At 43.0% G+C, this 22,255-nt stretch overlaps 1 protein-coding gene across 8 annotated transcripts in view; it reads right to left on the bottom strand.

Annotated features, from left to right (window-relative positions):
* Positions 1-22,255, bottom strand: part of VPS13D (vacuolar protein sorting 13 homolog D) — a 275,671-nt gene that overhangs the window by 80,216 nt on the left and 173,200 nt on the right. For all 8 annotated transcript variants that reach the window (XR_015143441.1, XR_015143438.1, XR_015143440.1 and 5 more), the window contains 2 exons: positions 20,350-20,484; positions 19,021-19,188 (listed from right to left, as the gene is read on the bottom strand). Coding sequence is in view for 5 of the 8 variants with exons in the window: in XM_086344602.1 (XP_086200728.1) it covers positions 19,021-19,188; positions 20,350-20,484 (303 nt within the window). In the remaining 3 variants the exon portion in view is untranslated. The remainder of the gene's footprint in view (positions 1-19,020; positions 19,189-20,349; positions 20,485-22,255) is intronic.

Below are 22,255 nucleotides of genomic sequence, written 5' to 3'. Positions count from 1 at the left end.
TAATAGGAGGTTATGTGTTTTGCATATAAATCTGTATTTAGTCAGCTCTGGGTGTGGAGCTAGACTGAAGTTGAAATGCCTTTACTAAGTATCTCGGACAGGGTTAGAGCATTTCCTTGTTCTCAGTCACACTCTTTGGCTTGAATGCTGTAGCACCTACCAGAGCTAATCGTATGACAGACAGTACTACAGGGAAGGACTTTAAGCTGTGACTCAGGTTCTCGGCACCTCCTTGAGAATGCAGCCTAACATGGTTAATTCCTACAGATCTGACACTGCAGATGTGTCCATGAATGAAGTCCACCAGACAGGTGTGACTTTTGGACTAGGCAGGGCCAGGAGTATAGGCTCTGAGTCAGAGAACCTGGGTCCCAGCCCAGCTCTCTGCATAGCCTTGGGCGAGTTCTTAATTTCTCTGAGCCTCAGTGTCCTCTTGTTTCAATGGGGATCAGCATTTCACAGGGTCATTGTGAGGATTAAACAAGTCCATTCGTGTGAAGACTTACAACAGTACCTGGTACTCAGTGAAGCAGTCGGTTAATATGAGCTAGTAGCACTTCTAAAGGGCTTCCCTGGTGGCTCAGTGGTAAAGAATGCGCCTGCCAATGCAGGAGACATGGGTTCCATCCCTGGGTCAGGCAAATCCCCTGGAGAAGGAAATAGCAACCCACGCCAGTATTCTTGCCTGGGAAATCCCATGGACAGAGGAGCCTGGTGGACTACAGTCCATGCGGTCTCAAAAAGAGTTGGACACGATTTAGCGATTGCACAATTTAAGTTTGCAGATGATGATGGTATGTACTATTGTTTAAATAAATCTATTCATCATTTAAAAACAAACAAAAAAGCACTTATACATAATATACTAACATATTCCACACAATCAAGCTCATTATCCCACTGTTTCACTAATCACATGACAGTGAACAAGCCCCTGGTCAGCTTTGAGAACAGATTACATGAGACAAAAGGCAAGGAAATACAAAATTAACATTGTGGTTACTGCTTATCAGAACACAGACAAAGCCAGATACTGCCAACGGAACACAGACAAAGCAGATACACCAACGGCCCAGAATGAAGGAAACAGGTTGCTGGCTTTTGATTGGAATTTCCTCAGATTGTTACCATGTAGTACAAACTTAATCTAAATGTTTCTTTGCACACAGTCAAGCTTATGTGAAATGTATCAGAAGTGACAGAATAAAGGCTTGGGTTTGTATGTGAACAAAAGTGCTTTCAAGAAATGTATCATTACCAGACCGATTAAGAAAATAACACAGACTTGAAGGTACCCTCCGGTGGATAAATAAGTTAGTTTATAATGGAAAAGAATATGAAAAAGAATATATGTAACTGAATCACCTTGTTGTATACCTGAGACTAAAACTAACACAACACTGTAAATCAACCACACTTGAATAAAATTAGTTTACTGTTTGCTGGAGGGAGGAGGGATATATAGGCTAAATAAATAAAAGTGCAAGTAAACCAAACATTTTGAGGTGATTTTTTTTCCTGAGGCCAGTGTGAGTATAAAATGAATTACTATGCTAGTACATAATTATGACTAGATAATTATGTACTCTAATACATAATTGAGTCTATACATAATGACTCTAATACATAATTATTGACAACAATTATCCGAGTGAAGTCACTCAGTTGTGTCCGACTCTTTGCAGCCCCATGGACTATAGCCTACCAGGCTCCTCTGTCCATGGGATTTTCCAGGCAAGAATACTGGAGTGAGTGGGTTGCCATTTCCTTCTCCAGGGGATCTTCCTGACCCAGGGATCAAACCCGGGTCTCCTGCATTGCAGGCAGATGCTTTACCCTCTAAGCCACAAGGGAAGTCCAATACATAATTATTGACAACAATTATGCTGGTACTTTTTGAGATGATGTTTGCTCTGACAATGCAAACCATAACACCACATCACCACCATCTCACCATCTAAAATTCAATCAGAGCATTTATTGTGTATTAATTTATATAACTCTCCCAACAGTACCCCCTACAGCTGGCAAGTGGATTTGCCAAGGAAAAGTGGAAAAAACCTAGGACATGTCACAATAGGTACTTACTGCCCAGAGGAATCAATTCAGGGCAAGGGGCAAAATTCAAGCCAACCACCTAGAATATTTCAAGGGCAGAATGTCTCCTGGGAAAATGTGGCAAAATATCTTTGATGGCACGTGTCATTCCATAGAAACAACAACTAAAACCAAAACAGGATCAGGTAGAATGAATGACGATTTAAGATTAGAAGTAACCAAATGTCCAGACTCTCCAGTTTTGTTTTCTTCTGTTCTGAGGGACAAAAGAAGGGAATAAAGAATGTGCTAGAAATCTGGGGAATGTGCTCCAAGTCTCCTCCTTTCCTCCTCCTCCTCTTCACACACTCTCCCTCTCCTCTCCTCTTTGTAGAAGGCCTTTAATTAGCTCACATCCTATCGGACCAGGGCTCCCTAATACATCCTGACACCAGCCTGCGGGCCGGGCAGTGGGGTCTGAGCACAGCCCGATTAGCAGGCTCCCTGGGAGCCCCCACAGTTCTTATCTCCGCAGAAGCCTGAAGAGTCTGGTATCTTCCCTCCCAGGCCTCCTGGGAAGCCGCCCCAGCAGGTGCCCATTGGCAATAGTTTTGTGTTACAGGCCTGAATGAATGATCCCCGCAGGAGCTGCCGACTGTTTTCACAGACACAGAAGGCAGTCAAAAGTCCACCGCGTGAACTTGGAATGACCCCAGCTGCAGAGTCACTGGCGGGTTCATCCGGAGGGCAGGCACGCTTTATTAAACAACTAATACTCTTCACAGATAACTTTCCGAAAAAGCACAAGTGTTAACTCTTTGCGATCTTGCTCCGGCTCCGATGGGCGAGTGGAGGGGCTGCACTGTGTGACTGAGGGCTTGAACCCCAACATCTGGAGACAGAAAGAGAGTGGTTTCATCCAGCCCAGCCAAGGGGTCACAACTCAGGCACCATTTGGTCGACTGTCTTGTTAAAATGTCCCAGATTAAAGTTAAAAAGCACAGAGCGAAGGTTCCAGGCACCTATTCTAGAGAGGACAGAGCCAGCCCGCACCAGGCAGGCCTGTCCTCTGGCCCGCACCCCACTCAGACGCACAGGAGAGGGCAGGGGAGCCAGCCAGGCAAACTTGGTCACCCACCGGGGCCAGCATGCAAGCCATTGTACCAACAGCAGCCAGAGGCTGCACAGTTAGAGCCTTTCTGGAGGAGGAATCAGAAGAGACACAAGTTCAAACTAGAGTGTCCTGACATCAAGTTCTTCTGGGCCAGTGGCCAGGGAACCAGGCATCTGTAGGGCTCATCCAGGGGCTTGACAGGCGGCCTTCTCTAGGTTAAGACCCAGTACTGGAGGATTCCTCTGTTTTTCTTTTTTCTCTTAACTTACATACAACTTTAGAGGAAACCCAATGACAACAATCATAATTACTAACATGCAGATAAGCATATGGGAAACTTTAAAAAATTCATTTTAACCAACAAAGCTATGTTAATTTTGGTATTAATCAAAGACAATGTGTCTATCAAAGTTTTATCTCTATCTCATCTCAATAGTTGCTCTCTCAATCTAGTTACAGAGGGATTCCCCTATTTGGGTTTTCTTTTGGAGCGGGGGGGTCTTGTTTCGTCTTCAGATGAGATACAGTTTTGCAGGGGTTTACTCGCTGGATGAGACGTGTGAAGGACTAGTGAAGTGAGGTGTTCAAAAAGCCCATCCTTCCCCGCCATTCAGGTGAGGTGACCTTTACACAAAACAGATCCTTCAGCTCAACAAGCCCTCAGGGGCTTTCTTCTTACCAGGCACAGTGCTTGGGGTTAAAAATACCAAGGTGACTATGACTTAGTCCCCTGTTCTCAAGGAGCTCAGTCCAGTGTGGAGAAAGACATACAAAGAGATGAAATCAACATAAAGGATGGTGAGAAAAGGACACCCCACTACTACTTCTCTCTCCCTCGTTCTCAGCAGGAGAAGAAGCGGATATCCACAGCTGCCTACCCTGTCTCCGAGACAAGGCCAGACTTGTAGCCTGGTGGCCAGAGTGTTAGAGCTGGCCCTGAAGCTAATTAGCTGAGAGGGCCTCACAGATTACTACAGATTACTCCCACTGCAATCTGAGAGGGCAAGAAGCTGATTGTCACATCCCTTCCCAGATCTGTGTTTCTACAGGTATCAGAGGGTGTGTGGAGGTTCCAAACCCAGGAAGAGCCAGCTTTGCCATGTTGATCTGGAAAGAGTGTGAGGAATTTTCGATTTGAGATCTCTCTTAGGAAGAACATCAGCTGGGCTTCGATGGAAAAGGAGTGGCTAGAGCTGTTACCACATGAAGTGTTACTCAAATGAGGCTTCTCAAAGAATTCAATTAAAAAAAAAACCAAAAAACTGAGGTTAGACATTTTCATTGCTGTGTTTTAACTTTTAAAGAGAAACAAATGGCAAATTCATTGTGTTCAGTCCTGAGAATTTTTCTCTCACTATATATAACAGCCATTGAGGCACCTCTGTTTGTCTTGCCAATTGATTTCTAAACAGCCACCCTATAGCAATCCTACAAAACTCTCCTTGCTAACAATTGTTGTTCCGTTGCTAAGTCATGTCTGACTCCTTGCGACTCCTTGGGTTTCAGCACACCAGGCTCCTTGCTAACAATAATGGACACAAATTCCAAAGAGGTAGGAAGCATTTCTAGAATCAGCCTGAAAAAAATCTACCTGGCTTTGCCCCTTTTGCTTTGCTTCTCAGTGATTCTGTGACTAGAGATTTGCATGTCCATCTGAGATTTTAGAACCAACCATTCACACAACCCAGCCAGCACAGTGAAGCCCTCTCTTGGAAAAAAGACTTTCCCACAGACTTTCTCCATGTCAGAAAGCTCCTCTGGCCCTCTGCTCAGGAGACGTATTCTGCTGGGAAAAGCAGTGAGCTTAGCACCGTGAGGCCTGAGCACCAGCCACTGGTGCCAATGTTGATTGTATGATTCTAGCAAAATCATTCAACCTGTGTGGCTGAATTTCCCATCACCTGCCCTGTTGGCCCCCTAAGGATGTTGCAAGGTTAAGTTTTTTTCACTGACATGAAAGCGCTTTAATTCCTGAGAGGGAAAGGGTGCTTTCTAGAGCAGCAAAGTGGTCTATGGGAAAGAGCCTGGGGGCCACAGAGTCCTGAGTCCTGTCCTCTTCCACAAGCTCCCTGCTGAGCCCTAGGAGTTAATTACCCTTGCTGTGACTCACGTGGCAATAATAACACTTGTTTTTTTTACACTATGTTTGTGAAGATCAAACAATAACAGGAGTATGCTACAAAGGTTACATTTCTATAAAACTACCAGGAGCTATTAGTAACAGGATCCTGAAAGTCAGGAGCCTTTATATAACTAACTTTGACATCATCCATGCCAATTTCCAAGTTACCGATAAAGAGAAAATACCCCAGCTGGCCAAAATATCCTGCTTTGAAACACAACAAAGGCAGCAAAGCTGAAACAATGGGCTGTTTTGGGAAGCATGCTCTGCTGAATTTTCATTTCAGTGAAAATACTGAAAACTATCATTTCCAAACCAACGTGTTGTTATATAAATTCAAGATCTCGCAGGAAATGTTTAAACATTTTCCTCTAATAAAGCAAACAGATATTTCCATAAATATTTTAATTCGTTAGATTAAGAGGAACTGGGGTTTCCCTTCTTCCCCCGTAACAGTTTTCCAAGGCTTCCTGCTACCTTGTGGAGACTGGGCCTGATCCAATAATGCACACCTGGCCTCCTTCCATCCAGGTCGTATCCCAGACCTGAGTGGTGGGAAATGGAGGAGAAGAAACAGGATCCTGAAAGTCAGCAGCCTTTTTCTTCCTGTATTTCTATACATAGAGAATCACCATGCATCTCAGTCAGCTTACAGACATGTTTGAGAGGAAAGTCATACACAAACGTTTCCAAAGTTTCTGTTTACTCCACATGAAAGCATAAAATAGTTAGGTATTTAAAAATCCAGCAGGTGTTTCACTTATTTTCATAACAATTTGTTGAAAGTGTTGTTGTTTAGTCACTAAGATGTGTTCGACTCTTTTGTGAGTCCAGGGACTGTAGCCCTTCAGGCTCCTCTCTCCATGGGATTTGCCGGGCAAGAATACTGGAGTGGGTTGCCATTTCCTTTTCCAGGGGATCTTCCTGGACCAGGGATAGAACCTGCATCTCCTGCACTGGCAGGTGGATTATTTACTGCTGAGCCACCAGAGAAGTTCATTTGTTGAAAGTACACCATGTGAAAATGCCACGCCAGATAAAGGAGAGCCCACATGGTTACCACTGGGATCACCTCAACCCTCTTACGATAAATATTTAAGGCTGTCTCAGGGATACTGGCAACAGTTGACGACAGTAAGACCTTTGCCTTCTGGGAGCTTTACGTCTATTGCGGGAGGCAAATGAATAAATACGCAGCTGTATCAAACATTTCATCTCAAGCCAATCTCATCCTTGAGATTCAGAATAAAGTGTTCTTTTCCCTTCACCTCCAGAGCACTTATCTCACAAAACTGCAAATGTTTTGCCCAGATCCCAGCTGCAAAACTTATTCCCTCTGTATTATGCTTACTGACTTCTTATCTGCCTTACCTGCTTCATATCCATTAAAAAAAAATTTTTAATCTTACTTTCCTAAGTATTTACCACAGGACCGAGCACCTGATTGACAATGATAAACGTTAAATGGATGTTGAAGACATGTGCACAAATGGTTAGTTTTTTTCCAAGAAAAAATACAGCCATTGCCTTCATGGAAGCACAAAGTGCCCTGGGAATTCAGGGCAGAGAGGACCTTGCCATCCAGAGGGCATCTGGACTGGACCTTACACACTCAGAGCCATTTGGCCAGAAACTGGGGAGAAGGGTATTCCAAACAGAAGAAGAGTCATGAACAACAGTGCAAAGATGAGGTGTGCACACGTAGGAGTGGGAGAACAGAAAATGACCCGAGTGGCCAGCTTTCTCTTCACATTACTTGACTTCCCCAGTTGGCTCTGAGTTTCAGACCTTATCTCCATCTTCCTCACATGCCTAACTAGGAAATGTCCTTGTTCCTACAAATTGAACAGAAGGGTTTCCCTGCTGGCATTTAATAGAAAAGAAACGAGAGGCCGTCACTGCCATTTGCCTGTGACCTACATGCAGCGTGTCTCTGCTACTCTTTACTGACCACCTGGGCCTCCAAGCTGCCACTGGAGGGCATGTTGAGCCTCCCTGAAGAGTCCAGCCTGGACATATCATCATTTGGTTCTGAGCAAAGCCAAGGCACAGCCAGACTCTCTCCCCTTCTGGAAGTGCCATCATGTCTTCTTCATGGTCTCTCTTATCTCCACTCACCTCCAACAATGCAGAAATTACTTCATGTTATAAGTAATTTCTGTTCCTGACAGAAGCTGAAAATTTTCTTTCACTGTCTCTGCTCCACAAAACACTGTGCTCTAAAGAACTGCTCTCATCACACTTCCTGTTTGTGAGCTCCCACATATTTCACACACATGGCACATGGTTAATGAATGAGTCAAGAAGCCTCTTTAGGGAAAGATACATTTCCCTCCCCCCATGTTCTCTGAAACCCCTTCTGCAGGGGAGGCGTTCTACCAATGCTCAACAACTCCGATAACTGAACACCCAAGTCTCAAAAGGAGATATTGGTGGCTATGGTGTCTGGTAAGATTCCAGAAATAACTGCCCAGCAATGTTCTAGAAGTCAGAGACCAGGAAAGAAGCCCAGAGCTCTACCACTTTCTTTCTGGCCATCTAGGGAAAGCCATTTTCTTTTGCTGAGTCTCAGTTTCTTCATGGTGGTGGTGGTGGTGGAGGTTGTGGTGGAAGTGGTGGAAAACATCACCTGCTTGCTTTCAGGCTCAGAGACGGGATGTGCTGTGCTGTGCTTAGTTGCTCGACTCTTTGCAGACTGTAGCCAGCCAGGCTCCTCTGTCTATGGGGATTCTCCAGGCAAGAATACTAGAGTGGGTTGCCATGCCCTCCTCCAGGGGTCAAACCCAGGTCTCCAGCATTGCAGGCGATTCTTTACCAGCTGAGCCACCAGGGAAGCCCAGAGATGGAATGAGATATCTATAAATCCTTCATCAACAATTAAAAATCATGACAAATACAATGCGGTATTATTATTATTCCAGTAAGGAACCTTACTTCTCCTTTCCTCCAAGAAGCAAAGCTCAGATCAGGTCAATAGAACTAGCCAACCATAAAACTCTCAGGACAACATACCTCCCCCAGTATTCTCCACTGGCTTCTAAACTGCAGCAATGGTTTATCACTAAGCATCTGAAAGCCAATGTGCCAGCAGAACTCAGAGACATAAACACCTCTACAAAACGTGAAAAGCTGTTCTTTGGAGTAAAGGGAAGTGAGCAAAGAAAGAAAAGGACTGTTGGAGAGAGTGGGTTTATTTTCTGCCTTCAGTTGATAGTTGTTGTTTAGTTGCTAAGTCGTGTCCGACTCTTTTGTGACCCATGGACTGTATAGCCCGCCAGGCTCCTCTGTTCATGGGCTTTTCTCAGCCAAGAAAACTGGAGTGGATTGCCATTTCCTCCTCCAAGAAATCTTCCCAACCCAGGGATCAAACCTGTGTCTCCTGCATTGACAGGCAGATTCTTCACCACTGAGCTGCTAGGGAAGCCCTCAATTGATAGTGGGAAAGCACAATCTCCCTATTTTCATGACCTCTATGCTGAAAACCAAATATCTTAAAGTGACAGCCTACTTGTTTAGAAATACTTATAGTAGTAAAGTTCAGTAAATGGCTTAACAAAAGTACAATTTCACATGTACATTTAGAGGAAACTGGCTATTGGAGCACACGCTGAGGTGGCCTAAAGGTCTGCTCTCCAAGCAAATCAGAGGAAAGGCCTATGTGTGTAAACTGAATTATTTAAATCTGAATAAATCTTAAATGAAGCACATGGAGTGTGCCAGACAGTAAAAGTCAGCTTCCGCAAATGCTTTTAAGTCACTTTCTGTTTGGTTACGGAAAATTCTTTCAATCTTTTTGTCCCATTTCAATCCTTTTACTCGAGAATAGGGATTCCTCAATTTAAGTAAAGATTAATTCAGAAAGCCTGGAAATCACAGTTGAAAAATCTCAAAGTCCAATACAGAGGGGAAAAGTTGAGAATGAATGGAGAACTGTTTGAGCTTTACTTTAAAATGCTATTTCGACTGCTGGTGTTTTAGCTTCTACAATGGTTGGGTTTGGTAGAGGGTTGTATCTGAGAAGTTGCATCATGTGGAGAAAAAATATGCGGACTCCCAAATTACTTTTTCCTAAAACTTATGGCTCCTTAATTATTAAACTTTAATTAAGGTAACTGACTTTACCTTACTTTTTCTTATCTGTAAAGCAGAGATAACCCTGCCTTCTTAGAAGGTACATGTGAAAATTAAATGAGATAGTATCTCTCCTTACCTGACATACTGGAGCCACCCAATAAATGATGGCTCCATTATCCACATCCTTTTCTGACTCTTAAGGATGGCATTCCAAAGTATCCTCTCTTTCTCCTAAGAAAACACTTTGATTTAACTTTTCTTCAAAAATGGAGAGAGACATAACAATTACAAGGGAGAAAGAGGGAAAGAAAACCAAAGGGATCTTCCAAACGGAGTGAGTGTTCAGATTTTTACTGCCAAGAATTAGAATTTGATTTGTTCTATGGTCATGTGTTTATATATATAAAAAATGGGTTATAGTTTGTCTCATCTTCAGTTCGTCACAATTTTTCAAGAGGGGCCAAATACTGATTGAAATGCAGAAAAGAGATGAACTACCACCTCTCTGGGGGTAACCGGTCAACCTAAGAAAAGCCTGAACATATTATTCTTTTACTCACCATGTTTACACGAGGGTAGAAAACCACTACTCTTTGGGGGCCACAAATATTTCCTCTCTTTTCAATTCAGCAACTGAGCAGACTTTTCCACCACCATAGACTACAGTGTTGGAAGACAGAGTGAATTCCTCTGAAACATGAGATGTTTGGTCTAAGAAGATAACTAACGACCTGACTCTTAACTGAACTACGACCAAGAAATGAAGACAAGTTTTAAACTCTTCCAATCTTCCTGTTTCAAAAACAGAGCATCAGTGGTGGTGTCATTCCCTCCTACTTCTGGCTGAGCTGCTTGATGAGGGTGGACCAAGAGGAAGGCTAAGCCCCACTCACCAGGCTCCTTTAGGCGCAAGGGTGCTCAGTGGGGCAGGTGGGGATGGTCTGGGAATTCTGGCCGCTCGTGGGATTCTCATGCCTCCACCAGACCTGCCCATCCCCGCCCAACACACTTCCAATTCCCACAAATATTTGAGGTTTGACCAAGTTAGGATAGGTCACTGCTGGGTCATTCAGCATCTAAAATTATTTGCCTCTAACCAAAAAGAGCTCAGACTAAGGGAATCATTTTAGTATTCAAGGTTATCAGAGGAAAATAAAACAAAAGCTCTGTTGCCAAGAATTTGAGTCATTTCTCTACATACAACAACTTCAAGGCACCTCCTCTTGGCTGGAAAAGAAATCCCTTGGGTGACTTATTTCGGATCAAAGTCGTTTTGAAAATAGAAAACTCTACATTCTCAAAGGGATAGATCACTGTCTGAAGTGAATTTCATTTAACCTAAAGTTTTATGCCAACTTAAACACACGAAAGCCCCAATGCTTATAAGAAGGCATTCACCTCTGCCTTGCTTATAGGTACATGGAAAAGCTATTATGGGGATAATCAGCTCAACTATAAAATGGAGCAGTCATACATAATGACAAAAACAGATACAAGTCATAAATTGCCTTTTTCCCTTCAGAATCCATGCAGGCAGGCACTCTAGTACATTCTTTTGTGCAAAGATAAAACTTTTGCCTTGAATAAACAGTGGCTTAGTCTCAGTTGAGCCTTATAAATAGACTGCCTACAAAACAAATACAAACAAATGCTGTTTATCTTAAACAAAAGGCAGATGGACTTCTCTGCCCTCAATCAGGTCACAGTATATATGATAGAAGGCTGGCTAGTGGCAGGGGCTGGCTGAGAATCTCTGGGTGCACGGACACAAGCCGGTTTCCACTGGATCACTGCTGTGCCCAGATCTGGTTTTGTAGGCACAAAAGGCCAGTGAAAGGCTCTCTTAGAAGGGAAGTGGCTCCTCCACACACGGTACCCCAAGAAAAGACCAAAGAACAAAATACCATCTAAAGTGCTAGCTAGGTTTCCCACTGAACTATCCAAACAGTCTCAATTTCCCACTGTCTCTTTCCCGCTTTACTTGCTTCATGCGTGTTAGTCACTCAGTTGTGTCTGACTCTTTGCGACCCCATGGACTGTAGTCCGCCAGGCTCCTCTGTCCATGAGGTTTCCCAGGCAAGAATACTGGAATCAGCTGCCATTTCCTCCTCCAGGGGATATTCCCAACCCAGGGATCAAACTTGAATCGCTTGCACTGGCAGGCGGATTCTTTACCACTGAGCCATCAGGGTAGCCCCAAGAATGGCCACAACCAGCACCATTCCCTGAGAGCCTGCCTTATGACAGAGGTGATGTGACAGCGGTCATCTTACAAGCTAACCAAGTGATGTCAAGTAATAAGCTTCTGGTGGAAAACTAACAGTAATTAATTTTTCATGGTCTCTCTAGTGCCTGGAAGAAAGCCTCATACACACAAAGGAGAAACAACATACAGGGGAAAAAACAAGGTCTTTAGAATTAGCTGGACTTGGTTTCATATCATTCCTGTCATTTTTAGTTGCACGACCTTGAAAAAAATCTCTTTAAGTCTCAGTTTCCTGATTTGAAGAATAGAGCTTAACATACACAAGACAATGTATATAAGAAGCCTAGAAGAAGGCCTGACAAAGAGAAGATGTTCAATTAATGTTTATGAGTGAGTATGTTCTCCATAAAGAGACAGGGAGTTTCAACCTTGTTCCTGCATCTTTTTCCTACTAATGCTGCCTGTACCAAGAAACATATTAGGTCTTTATCCAATTCACAACAAATAAAACTGATTTAAAACAATAAAACAATGGCTAAAGCTATATAGAATAAAATGTTATTAACTAAAACTAAGAGAAATTTCATATTTCCTTGACAAAAATTTAGATCTGTAGAATTTGAGCTGGGAAGTCTGAGCTTGGTAGAAATTAAATGCTCCAAAGTCAAAGAGAGAAATAAACCCATCACACAACTCTAAAAGTTATCAGTAAAACTAACCTTTAGTGAATATGGAACAAAAATTTAAATTCCATGAACAATAACTGACTTTGATGAAAAAACTCTTAGTCAAAAACAGGCAAAAACTATAACTGAAAAAGACACACGTACCCCCAATGTTCTCTGCAGCACTATTTACAACAGCAAGGAGATGCAAGCAACTTAGATGTCCATTGACAGAAGAATGAATAAAGAAGTTGTGTTACATATATACAATGGAATATTACTCAGCCATAAACAGGAATGCATTTGAGTGAGTTCTAATGAGGTGGATGAAACTAGAGCCTATTATGGAGTGAAGTAAGTCAGAAAGTACATGCAGAGTACATCATGTGAAATGCTGGGCTGGATGAATCACAAGCTGGAATCAAAATTGCCAGGAGAAATACCAACAACTTCAGATATGCAGATGATACCACTCTAAAAGCCGAAAGTGAAGAACTAACTGAAGAAGAACTATTGATGAGAGTGAAAGAGGAGAGTGGAAAAGCTGGTTTAAAACTCAACATTCAAAAAACTAAGACCGTGGCACCAAGTCCCATCACTTCACGGCAAATAGAAGGGGAAAAAGTAGAAGCAGTGACAGATTTTCTCTTCTGAGGCTCCAAAATCACAGTGAACAGTGACTGCAGCCATGAAATTAAAAGACACTTGCTCCTTGAAAGGAAAGCTATGACAAACCTAGACAGTGTATCAAAAAGCAGAGACATCACTTTGCTGACAAAGGTCCATGTAGTCAAAGCTATGGTTTTTCCAGTAGTCATGGACAAATGTGACAGTTGGACCATAAAGAAGGCTGAGCGCTGAAGAATGGATGCTTTTGAATTGTGGTGCCAGAGAAGACTCTCGAGAGTCTCTTGGACAGAAAAGAGACCAAAGCAGTTCATCCTAAGGTAAATCAACCCTGAATATTCATTGGAAGGACTGATGCTGAAGCTCCAATACTCTGGGCACCTGATGCAAAAAGCTGACTCATTGGAAAAGACTCTGATGCTGGGAAAGACTGAGGGCCAGAAGAGAAGGGGGCAGTAGAGGATGAAATGGTTATATAGCATCACTGACGCAATGTACATGAATTGAGCAAACTCTGAGAGACAGTGAAGGACAGGGAAGCCTGGTGTACCGCAGTCCATGGGGTCACAAAGAGCCAGACATGACTAGCGACTGAACAAGAAGTCACAAAGAGAAGAACAAACATTCTATATTAACGCATATACATGGAATCTAGAAAGATGGTACTGATGAACCTATCTGCAGGGTAGCAACAGAGATGCAGGCATAGAGAGCAGTCTGTGTGCACAGTGGGGGAAGGAGAGGGTGGGACAAACTGAGACAGCTGCATTGAAACATACACATCACGCTATGTAAAACAGATAGTCAGTGGGGATTTGCTGCACGACACAGGGAGCTCAACGCAGTGCTCTGTGACAACCTAGCGGGGTGGGATGGGGTGGGAGGTGGGAAGGAGGTTCAAGAGGGAGGGGACATATGTATGCCTATGGCTGATTCATGTTGATGTATGACAGAAACCAACACAAAATTGTAAAGAAATTATCCTCCAATTAAAAATATATAAATTAATGTTTTTACAGAGAAAGTTATTAAAGTATTTGCATTCACATGAGTGTAGAGTCAAAACATTACTGGGATCAGAAAAGTACCCAAGATGAAGAGCGTCTTATATTGCCTTGATGAGGACACAAAGAGAGGGATGGAAAGTGGGACAGAGCAGATGATGATGATCAAAAGTACTCCACTCCTTTGCTGGAAGAAATTATGCTATTGGCTTTCTTCCCTTAGGAAGACCAGATGACAGCTGTGCAGAGAAAACACTGAGTTTCTACAGGGGCAGAAAAGAGAATGGAATCATTTGTTCTACTATTAACATCTGAGACTTTCTTAGTTTACAAAGAACTTAAAAAAAAAATTTAAGAATAACTATGCAATTTTCCTATAAATAATGAAAATAATCACAAAATAATTACAGAGAGAAGGGAATGAGAGTCTAAGAGAGGAAATTTGTTCAATGGATGTCCCCCCGCCGTGAATTCTCTGGCTTTCAGAGAGGTTAGAGGGTCTTATATTCAAATGACACCCAACAAGGGAAAAGTATGCTTTTTTCGTTCATGTTGCAGAGAGAAACCTGCTCCTCTGACAAGGTTTTAGAATCTGAAATGCTGTGCCTTTCTTAAATAAATCATATTCCTAGAAAGGATTCCAGGAGTAACCATCTTGTCATGGCCTTAGGAACAGGATCAGATCTCTGAGTTCTACTCAAAGGGTGTGAGTTCTTTTGTCAAGATCCAGGCAAAGGGATCATGGACAGATGCTCACAGCTTGGTGGCTAACCCTAAATCATATCACCTTTGATCTGGAATCCATAGGTGATTTCTGGGGGTTTGGAGACCAGAAGAAGAGGCTAAGAGAAATAAAGGGGATACAAGGCAGAGATTACCTCCTAGTTGTACCTCCTTGATGCTAACAGTAAATAAGGTAAACAAAAGTTTAAAATATAATAAGAAATTCCAGAAGTGGACATGATAGACTGGAGATTAAAAATGTTCTGTGAAGAATTCATATCTACCCACAGACAACTAAGACCTGCAGATCTATTACGTTCTTATGACAGAATGGTTTTCCTTTTACCTCGAGGGAGAGGGTTGTTACCTCTTCATCTCCTTTGCTCCTCGGGTCAGTGGAGATAAGGCAAAGTACCAACACCTTCTTACAGGTTAAACAAAACAAAAACAAAAGACTAAAATCTCTTGAGACAGACAGGTAGGTTATTTAAAAGCAGGAATGGACAGAACCCAGGTTTTTGACTACTAGGTGCCTTCAGCACTCAACCCTATGTCTGCAATAGTGACTTATGATCTCAAGAGGCATGAAGTCTCTGACAATCCAATAAAAACTTCAGATCTTTGTTCCAAGAAAATACACACACACAATATTTATAATTAATTTTAAGAGGTTTATGGGGCTATTCCACTCCATCCAAAGCCGACTAAACCAAGCCCTTTGGACTTTGCAGCCAAGAGGGGCTGGTGGGAGGGGGCTTGGTGAGGTGCAGTTCTGCCTTGTCTGACCCCGTTCTTTAATCACTGGAACTCAAGCACTCTTTAAAGGAATACTTCCCACAGGCCAACAGTTGATTACTGTGGTCATTTGCACTTCCTTAAACTCTTCTTGTATACACAGAAAAGCAAACAAAACATTCCCCCAAAGCAACATGAAAGGTCTGATTGCAACCCACAAAACTACAAGAAAACGGAGATCTGCAGCCAAATTGCATACATGCAGAATCACAGATGACCTGAATGGGCATTCAGCGGACAGACCTGGTCTTTGACGCTACCATTTCCAAAAGGAAGTGGTAATTTTAAGTTTCTTTGCTTTCTCATGATAGATAATGTGGACTAATTGCTATAGCACATCCAGGGTTTGGGGTATCAAAATAAATTACACAGCTATTCCTCTGAGTAGCAGTCTGTGATGCCCACTCTGATTAGCTCACTAAAGGCAAGAAAAAACATGAAGAAGGACACCAACCCTCTGGGAGGCAGGGTTCCCACTCAAGTACCCTTATGCAAATCCAACAACAAGATAAAGCACGATATCCAGCAAACACAGGCACACTGCCACGCAGGCCTTTGGATGGACTTAGGGGTGAGAACAGAGGCAAGAAGTATTCTGCCTTCCCTTCTGCTCAAGTTATATTCTTACTCTGACCCTCAAGCTTCAAAAAGTTTTTCCAGGGGAAACAGAGGAACCTGGAGATAAATGAGATGCCCCTGAATGAGAGAGAATTAAAGAAAGGGCCGACCCTTTCCATGGGGATGTTGCAGAAAAACTCTGGAAAAAGGCACCCAGTCTCACCTGTGGAGCTACTGCTGCTGCTGCTAAGTCGCTTCAGTCGTGTCCGACTCTGTGCGACCCCATAGGCGGCAGCCCACCAGGCCCCACCATCCCTGGGATTCTCCAGGCAAGAAGAGTTGGGGCAAATTCCCCACATCTTCATTCTCAACCACAAGGTAGCCAGAGGGTCCTAATGGCCAAACTGGCCCAACGGAGTGTGGCTCTCCCACTCCCAGAGCCTGAGACCCACCCCCCGTAGACCATAAGACACTGGTTTTCATTTCAAGGGCATTAATGGTTTCCCAGGTGGCGCTAGTAGTAAAGAACCCACCTACCAATGCAGGAGACATTAAGAGACAATGGGTTCAGTCCCTGGGTTGGGAAGATCCTGTGGAGGAGGGCATGGCAACCCACTCCAGTATTATTTCCTGGAGAATCCCATGGACAGAGGAGCCTCATGGGCTATGGTCACACAGAGTCAGACATGACTAAAGCAACTTAGCACAGCACAATGGTTTCCTGGTGACCAAAGTCTAAAGATTTTACATTGATGCAAACCAAAGAGTCAAAATGAAAACCCCTTTCTCTTGTTCAGTCTGTGTTTTTCAAAATTTTTGTAATGTCATACCTAACTTTATTTTCACAGTAAGCCATAATGTCAGGGCATATTCCAGGTTAAGGAAGACCTCTAAATAAATGATGTGTCTTGTATTTTTCAAGTGAAAACAAAGCCCAGGGGAACAAAAATAAAAAACTAAGTATAAAAACAAAGACACTGTCCTATGTTAATTAGTTTTAAAAAATTAAGTAAGATCCTTAAACTAAGCATTTACATTAAATTTTTTTTTTGAAGTATAGCTGAGGCACAAAGTTATATAAGCTACAGGTGCACAGAAGTAAATATGTTAAGTGCATAATTTTATAACCAGTTCAGTAGCTAAGAGAACACTGAGGAACCTGTCCCACTTTTATGTTGCTTCAGGGTTGAAGGTCCAAGGGAAGCAGAGGCAACGATTCAAGGCAGGAATGTGCAGACTCATTCAGACTTTGACCCTGAGTGTGTTTCTAAACCACGATTTAGAAAGTCTCTCGCTTCTCTACATTACACCCTTTCTCTAAAAGTAAGAGTACTGCCTGTTTTGAACCACAAGTCAAACAGTACATTTTGTTCTGGTTTAACTCTAAGTCCAGCACAGGTGTACCTCAGAGAGACTGTGGGTTTCGATCTGGACCACCACAATAAAGCAAATATTGCAATAAAGTGAGTTGCACAGATTTTTTGATTTCCCAATGAACATAAAGTCATGTTTATACAACAGTGCAGTTGATCAAGTGCACGACAGCACTGTGTCTAAAAATATAAGGCACCTATCTTAATTTTTTAAATACCTTATTGCTAAAAAATGCTAACCACCATCCAAGTCTTCAGTGAATCATAATCTTTTTGCAAAATTAACATCAAAGATCACTTATCACCACAACAAATATAATCATAATGAAGAAGACTGAAATATTTCAAGAATTACCAAATGTGACAGAGACACAAAGTGAGCAGATGCTGTTGGAAAAATGGTGTTGACAGACTTGCTGGACACGCAGGCCTGCCACAAGCCTTCAATTTGTAAACAACTGTAAACAATCTGTGAGGCGCAATAAAAAGAGATCTGCTGGTACTGAAGAAACTGATCTGATTAAAGGACCATCATCCCTAGGAAAGCGTGTGGAAAACAGGAATAAATTTCCAACTTGCATACACTGTTACCAAGAATGTTTCGCAACACAGAAATGTTGGCTGTTCAATTCCATCTCCTTCCCTGCTTGTAATCACGAATTCCCATGTGGCACCTGAATGGCTCTCTACACTGAAGCCACCATCCTCATGGTCATGACACAAATGGGCCTGTGACTTTGCCACGGCAACGCACTACAGTAAACAAGTGGGGAGTACAGGTGCTTTCCCAACGCTCGTTCATTCATGAAAAGGACGGTCTCTAAAAGGACTCTACGGTGAGCTGACAGGAAGGGGAGGAAAGCAGAGTCTTTAGATGCGTTTTGTATGTTATGAAATGGCAACCCCCCTCCCCACCACCTTCAACTACCTTCACCTTTTCCAGCTTCACATGTAACGTCAGCTTCCGCCAAAAATTAAACTGTGGAATAACAAGATGGCCACCAAACAGGAGGCCAATGCACAAAAAAGCCAACTAGAGCACAAGACACAGGAGAATCACATTGTTGCCATCCTGCAGGGGACTTACAGGCTCGCTTCACTCTGGAAGGCTGTACCTCAGTTTGGATTTTATCCGGTGAGCTGTGCGGAATAACTGGTAGATTTTAGGCAGAAGAATGGCACAATCAAACTATGTTTTAAAAAGAGAGTTCAAGGATGTCCCTGGTGGTCCAGTGTTTAAGGCTTCACCTTGCAACGCAGGGGGCAAGGGTTTGATCCTCATTGGGAAGCTAGGATCCCACATGCCTCGAGGTCAAAAATCCAAAACAGAAGCAGTATTGCAACAAATTCCATAAAGGCTTTAAAAATGGTCCACATCAAAAAATCCTTACATAAATAAAATAAGAAGCGAGTTCATGCTGGCAGCACTGTGAAAGCTGTGGTGAAGTCCGGGGCCAGGAGGCTATGACAGTGGCCCTGGAAACAGACAACCAGCATATGGACAGAGGCAGTGGGGACGGAGAGGAGGAAGCAGAGGCAGTGCAGAGGTGCGCTCGGCGGGCCGGGGCCTGGTTACAGGAGGTGAGGGGAAGACAGGGCATTCGGGCAGTGAAGCCCAGGCCGTGCATGCAACTTTCACAACCTATTCATTATAAAAGAACCACAGTAATGGAGAGGACTCTTGAGGCTGATTCCAGTGGAACCACACCTCCATTTGCTTACCTTGGCAGCAGAATTTGATACTCCATGGGTAACATTTCTTATAAGGCCCCCAACGTTTCCATACTTTATCAGTCCAGTCACCCCTTCAGAAACGTCATTCAAAAGCCCCATGGGGTTGCCAAGGAAGTCCACCGACCCCAAGATCCGGGCTGCCTGACTGAGGAGTTCCTGTCAAATGCAGCAGGGAGAGAAGAAAAGACCAGCCTCTTTTTACATCTGCAGGTTGAGTGTCCCAAGCAAAAAGGTTATAAATCAGTCCTGCCCTCCATTCCCACCACCAGTTGCTCTTTATTTCTCATCAACTGTGAGCTCCTGCCCTTCCTAAGCTCCACCCTAAACCTCTCCCAATACACATCCCAGAGGTTATCCTCAATACTCTCATATGTACTCTTCAAAGCCATTTAGAAGAAAAAAGCTATGAAACAGGAAAGACTCTACAAGTATTTATTAGTATGCACATCGCACTCTCCTTTCCATCGTTCTATAAATATGAAATCAATAAGCAGCAGAGAGAATTTTAAAAGGAAAGTGAGGGAGGGATGTGGAGCCCCTCGGAGTCTGTGGAACAGGCGGTATGCATAGAGCAGGCAAGCTCAGACCTACTCCACACCCCCCAACCTCCTGGACCTCCACAGCCTGACTCCACTGTCCAGTGACATCCACTACCCCATACTCCTCACAGTGCAGTAGAAACATCACTGGTGAGCGAGGTCAAGGAAGGAAGGAAGGAGGGAGGGGGAGGGAGAGGAAGAGGGAGAGGGAGAGGCGGCAACAAGAACAGGACATACTTCACCTCTGATGGCTAATAAGTTTGATATGATCTTGACCTATCTAGTCATTGAAGAGTATGTATGCGTTGGCTTTGCATTTTGTTCTTTGCAGTCAGGATAATAAATGCAAAATGGAAAATGCCAAACTTGATTAAAAAAAAATTTAAGTTCATCTCTAGGGCAGGATCTCATATGTTCCAAGAACACTGGTGTGGTTGTTGAAAGTAAGCCCATGCCCGGTAAACAGAGTTCACAGTCTTGTGTTATCATGAAAGCATCAATTAAACTCTTGGTAAGAGTTGTGACTGATCTAGTGGAAGGTCCTGAGACTAGTTCTAAGAAACAAGACTAACAGCTTGTAAGTCAGAGGCACTGTTTGGGTATTTTCATGATGTGCGTGGACTTCGTGGGCTGTGACCTGACCCCATAACACAATGGTCAGGGCTGAAATGTTCAGCTGGGCTGTTGGCAATAACGTCTCAGTAACCAGAATTCCCAAACTACTAAAAGAAGCATTCTGCTCGTGCTTCCAGCCACCGAGTACCACTCCAAAGCTCACCTCCTGGAAATGTTTGAGGATATCATTGATGATGAAGTCCTTGGTCTCATAGGGATGCACTCGAGTGAATGGATCCAGATTGATCACAGCGTCTTCAAATCGAATCAATGGAAATCCCAAGGTGCTTTTCAGGGCCTAGTTAGGGAAGAAAGGCAACAACACACTTCAGCCATACGATGGCCTTCCACGGTACTGTAATTCTGGATTCCATGAAAGCTACAAGTCATGTCAACTTTCCAATGGGAGTCAAGATTATGATATTCATAAATAAGGATTTTCCAGGTAAACATTAGGAAGAAACACACTATACACACACACACACACACACACACACACACACACACACACGTATCATTCAAAGTAACATATTATTCACATAGAAATAAATACTTTAGCTTCACAGCATAATTCTTTATGATCTGTTTTGGACCTATATGTTTGTCATGTTTTACTTTCTTTTTTTTCCAGATTTTTTAATGTAGACCATTTTTAAAGTCTTCATTGAATTTATTACAATATTGATTTTATGTTGTGGTATTTTGGCCATGAGGCATCTGGGACCCCAGCTTCCCAACCAAGGATCGATCCTTGTCCCCCTGTACTGGAAGGCAGATTCTCAACCACTGGACCTCCAGGGAAGTCCCATGTTTTACTTTTTGACTGAAATATACCACTCATATGGAAAGGTGTACTCATCAAATGAATGTTTCAATGATGTTTCTCCAAGTAAACACAACCACAGTGACAGACTTTATTTTCTTCGACTCCAAAATCACTGCAGATGATAACTGCAGCCATGAAAGTAAGAGACGCTTGCTCCTTGGAAGAAAAGCTATGATAAATCCAAACAGCGTATTAAAAAGCAGAGATGTTACTTTGCTGACAAAGGTCTGTATAGTCGAATCTATGGTTTTCCCAGTAGTCATGTATAGATGTGAGAGTTGGACCATAAAGAAGGCTGAACACCAAAGAATTTATGCTTTTGAGTTGTGGTGTTGGAGAAGACTCTTCAGAGTCCCATGGACTGCAAGGAGATCAAACCAGTCAATCCTAAAGGAAATCAATCCTGAATATTCATTAGAAGGACTGATGCTGAAGCTGAAGCTCCAATACTTTGGCCACCTGATGCAAAGCGCTGACTCATTAAAAAGACCCCAATGCTGGTAAAGATTGAAGGCAGGAGGAGAAGAGGAACAGAGGACAAGACAGAAGGCATCATTGACTCAACGGACATGAGTTTGAGCAAGCTCCGGGAGTTGGTGATGGACAGGCAAGCCTGGTGTGCTGCAGTCCATGGGGTCACCAAGTGTCAGACACGACTGAGCGACTAAACAGAAACACAACCCAGTAACCACCACCTAGACCAGAAAGGTGGTTATTATCCCTATCTTGGAAGCAACCACCCCCTTGTGAACTCTTGGTCACGACTCCTTCGTTCCCTAAGGTCAACTGTGTCTTGACTTCTATCATTACAGATGAGTTTTTCCTGCTTTGAATTTTACCTGAATGCAATCATCAGTATGGACGTGGTTGCATGTGGCTTCTGTCATCAACGTTAAGTCTGTGCAAGTCACTAGGTTGTTGCACACAGCTGCAGTTTAAATCTAACTGTCAGTGCTATGCACTATTCCAACATGTGAATAAAACACAATTTATTCAACCACTGCTGCTGATGGACAGTTGTGCTGTTTCCAACTTTTTTTTTATGAATAGCGCTCTTATGAACATTCTTGGATGTGTCTTTTGGGGCACATTTGTACACATCTTTTTTTTTTTTTTTTTAATATCTACCTGGGAGTGGAACTGCTGGGTCATAAAGAATATACATGTTCAACCTTAGCCTATGCTGCCGAACAGTTTTCCAAAGCAGCTGAACTGGTTTGGCTCCCCTGAAGCAGCCTATGAA

This window comes from Bos grunniens, chromosome 16 (genome assembly GCF_055505025.1).
Source record: "Bos grunniens cultivar Pamir isolate PY7600 chromosome 16, Bosgru_T2T1.0, whole genome shotgun sequence".
Classification (NCBI taxonomy): domain Eukaryota; kingdom Metazoa; phylum Chordata; class Mammalia; order Artiodactyla; family Bovidae; genus Bos; species Bos grunniens.
The sequence above is the reverse complement of the archived record's forward strand: the minus strand, read 5'-3'. Positions and strand labels throughout refer to the sequence as shown.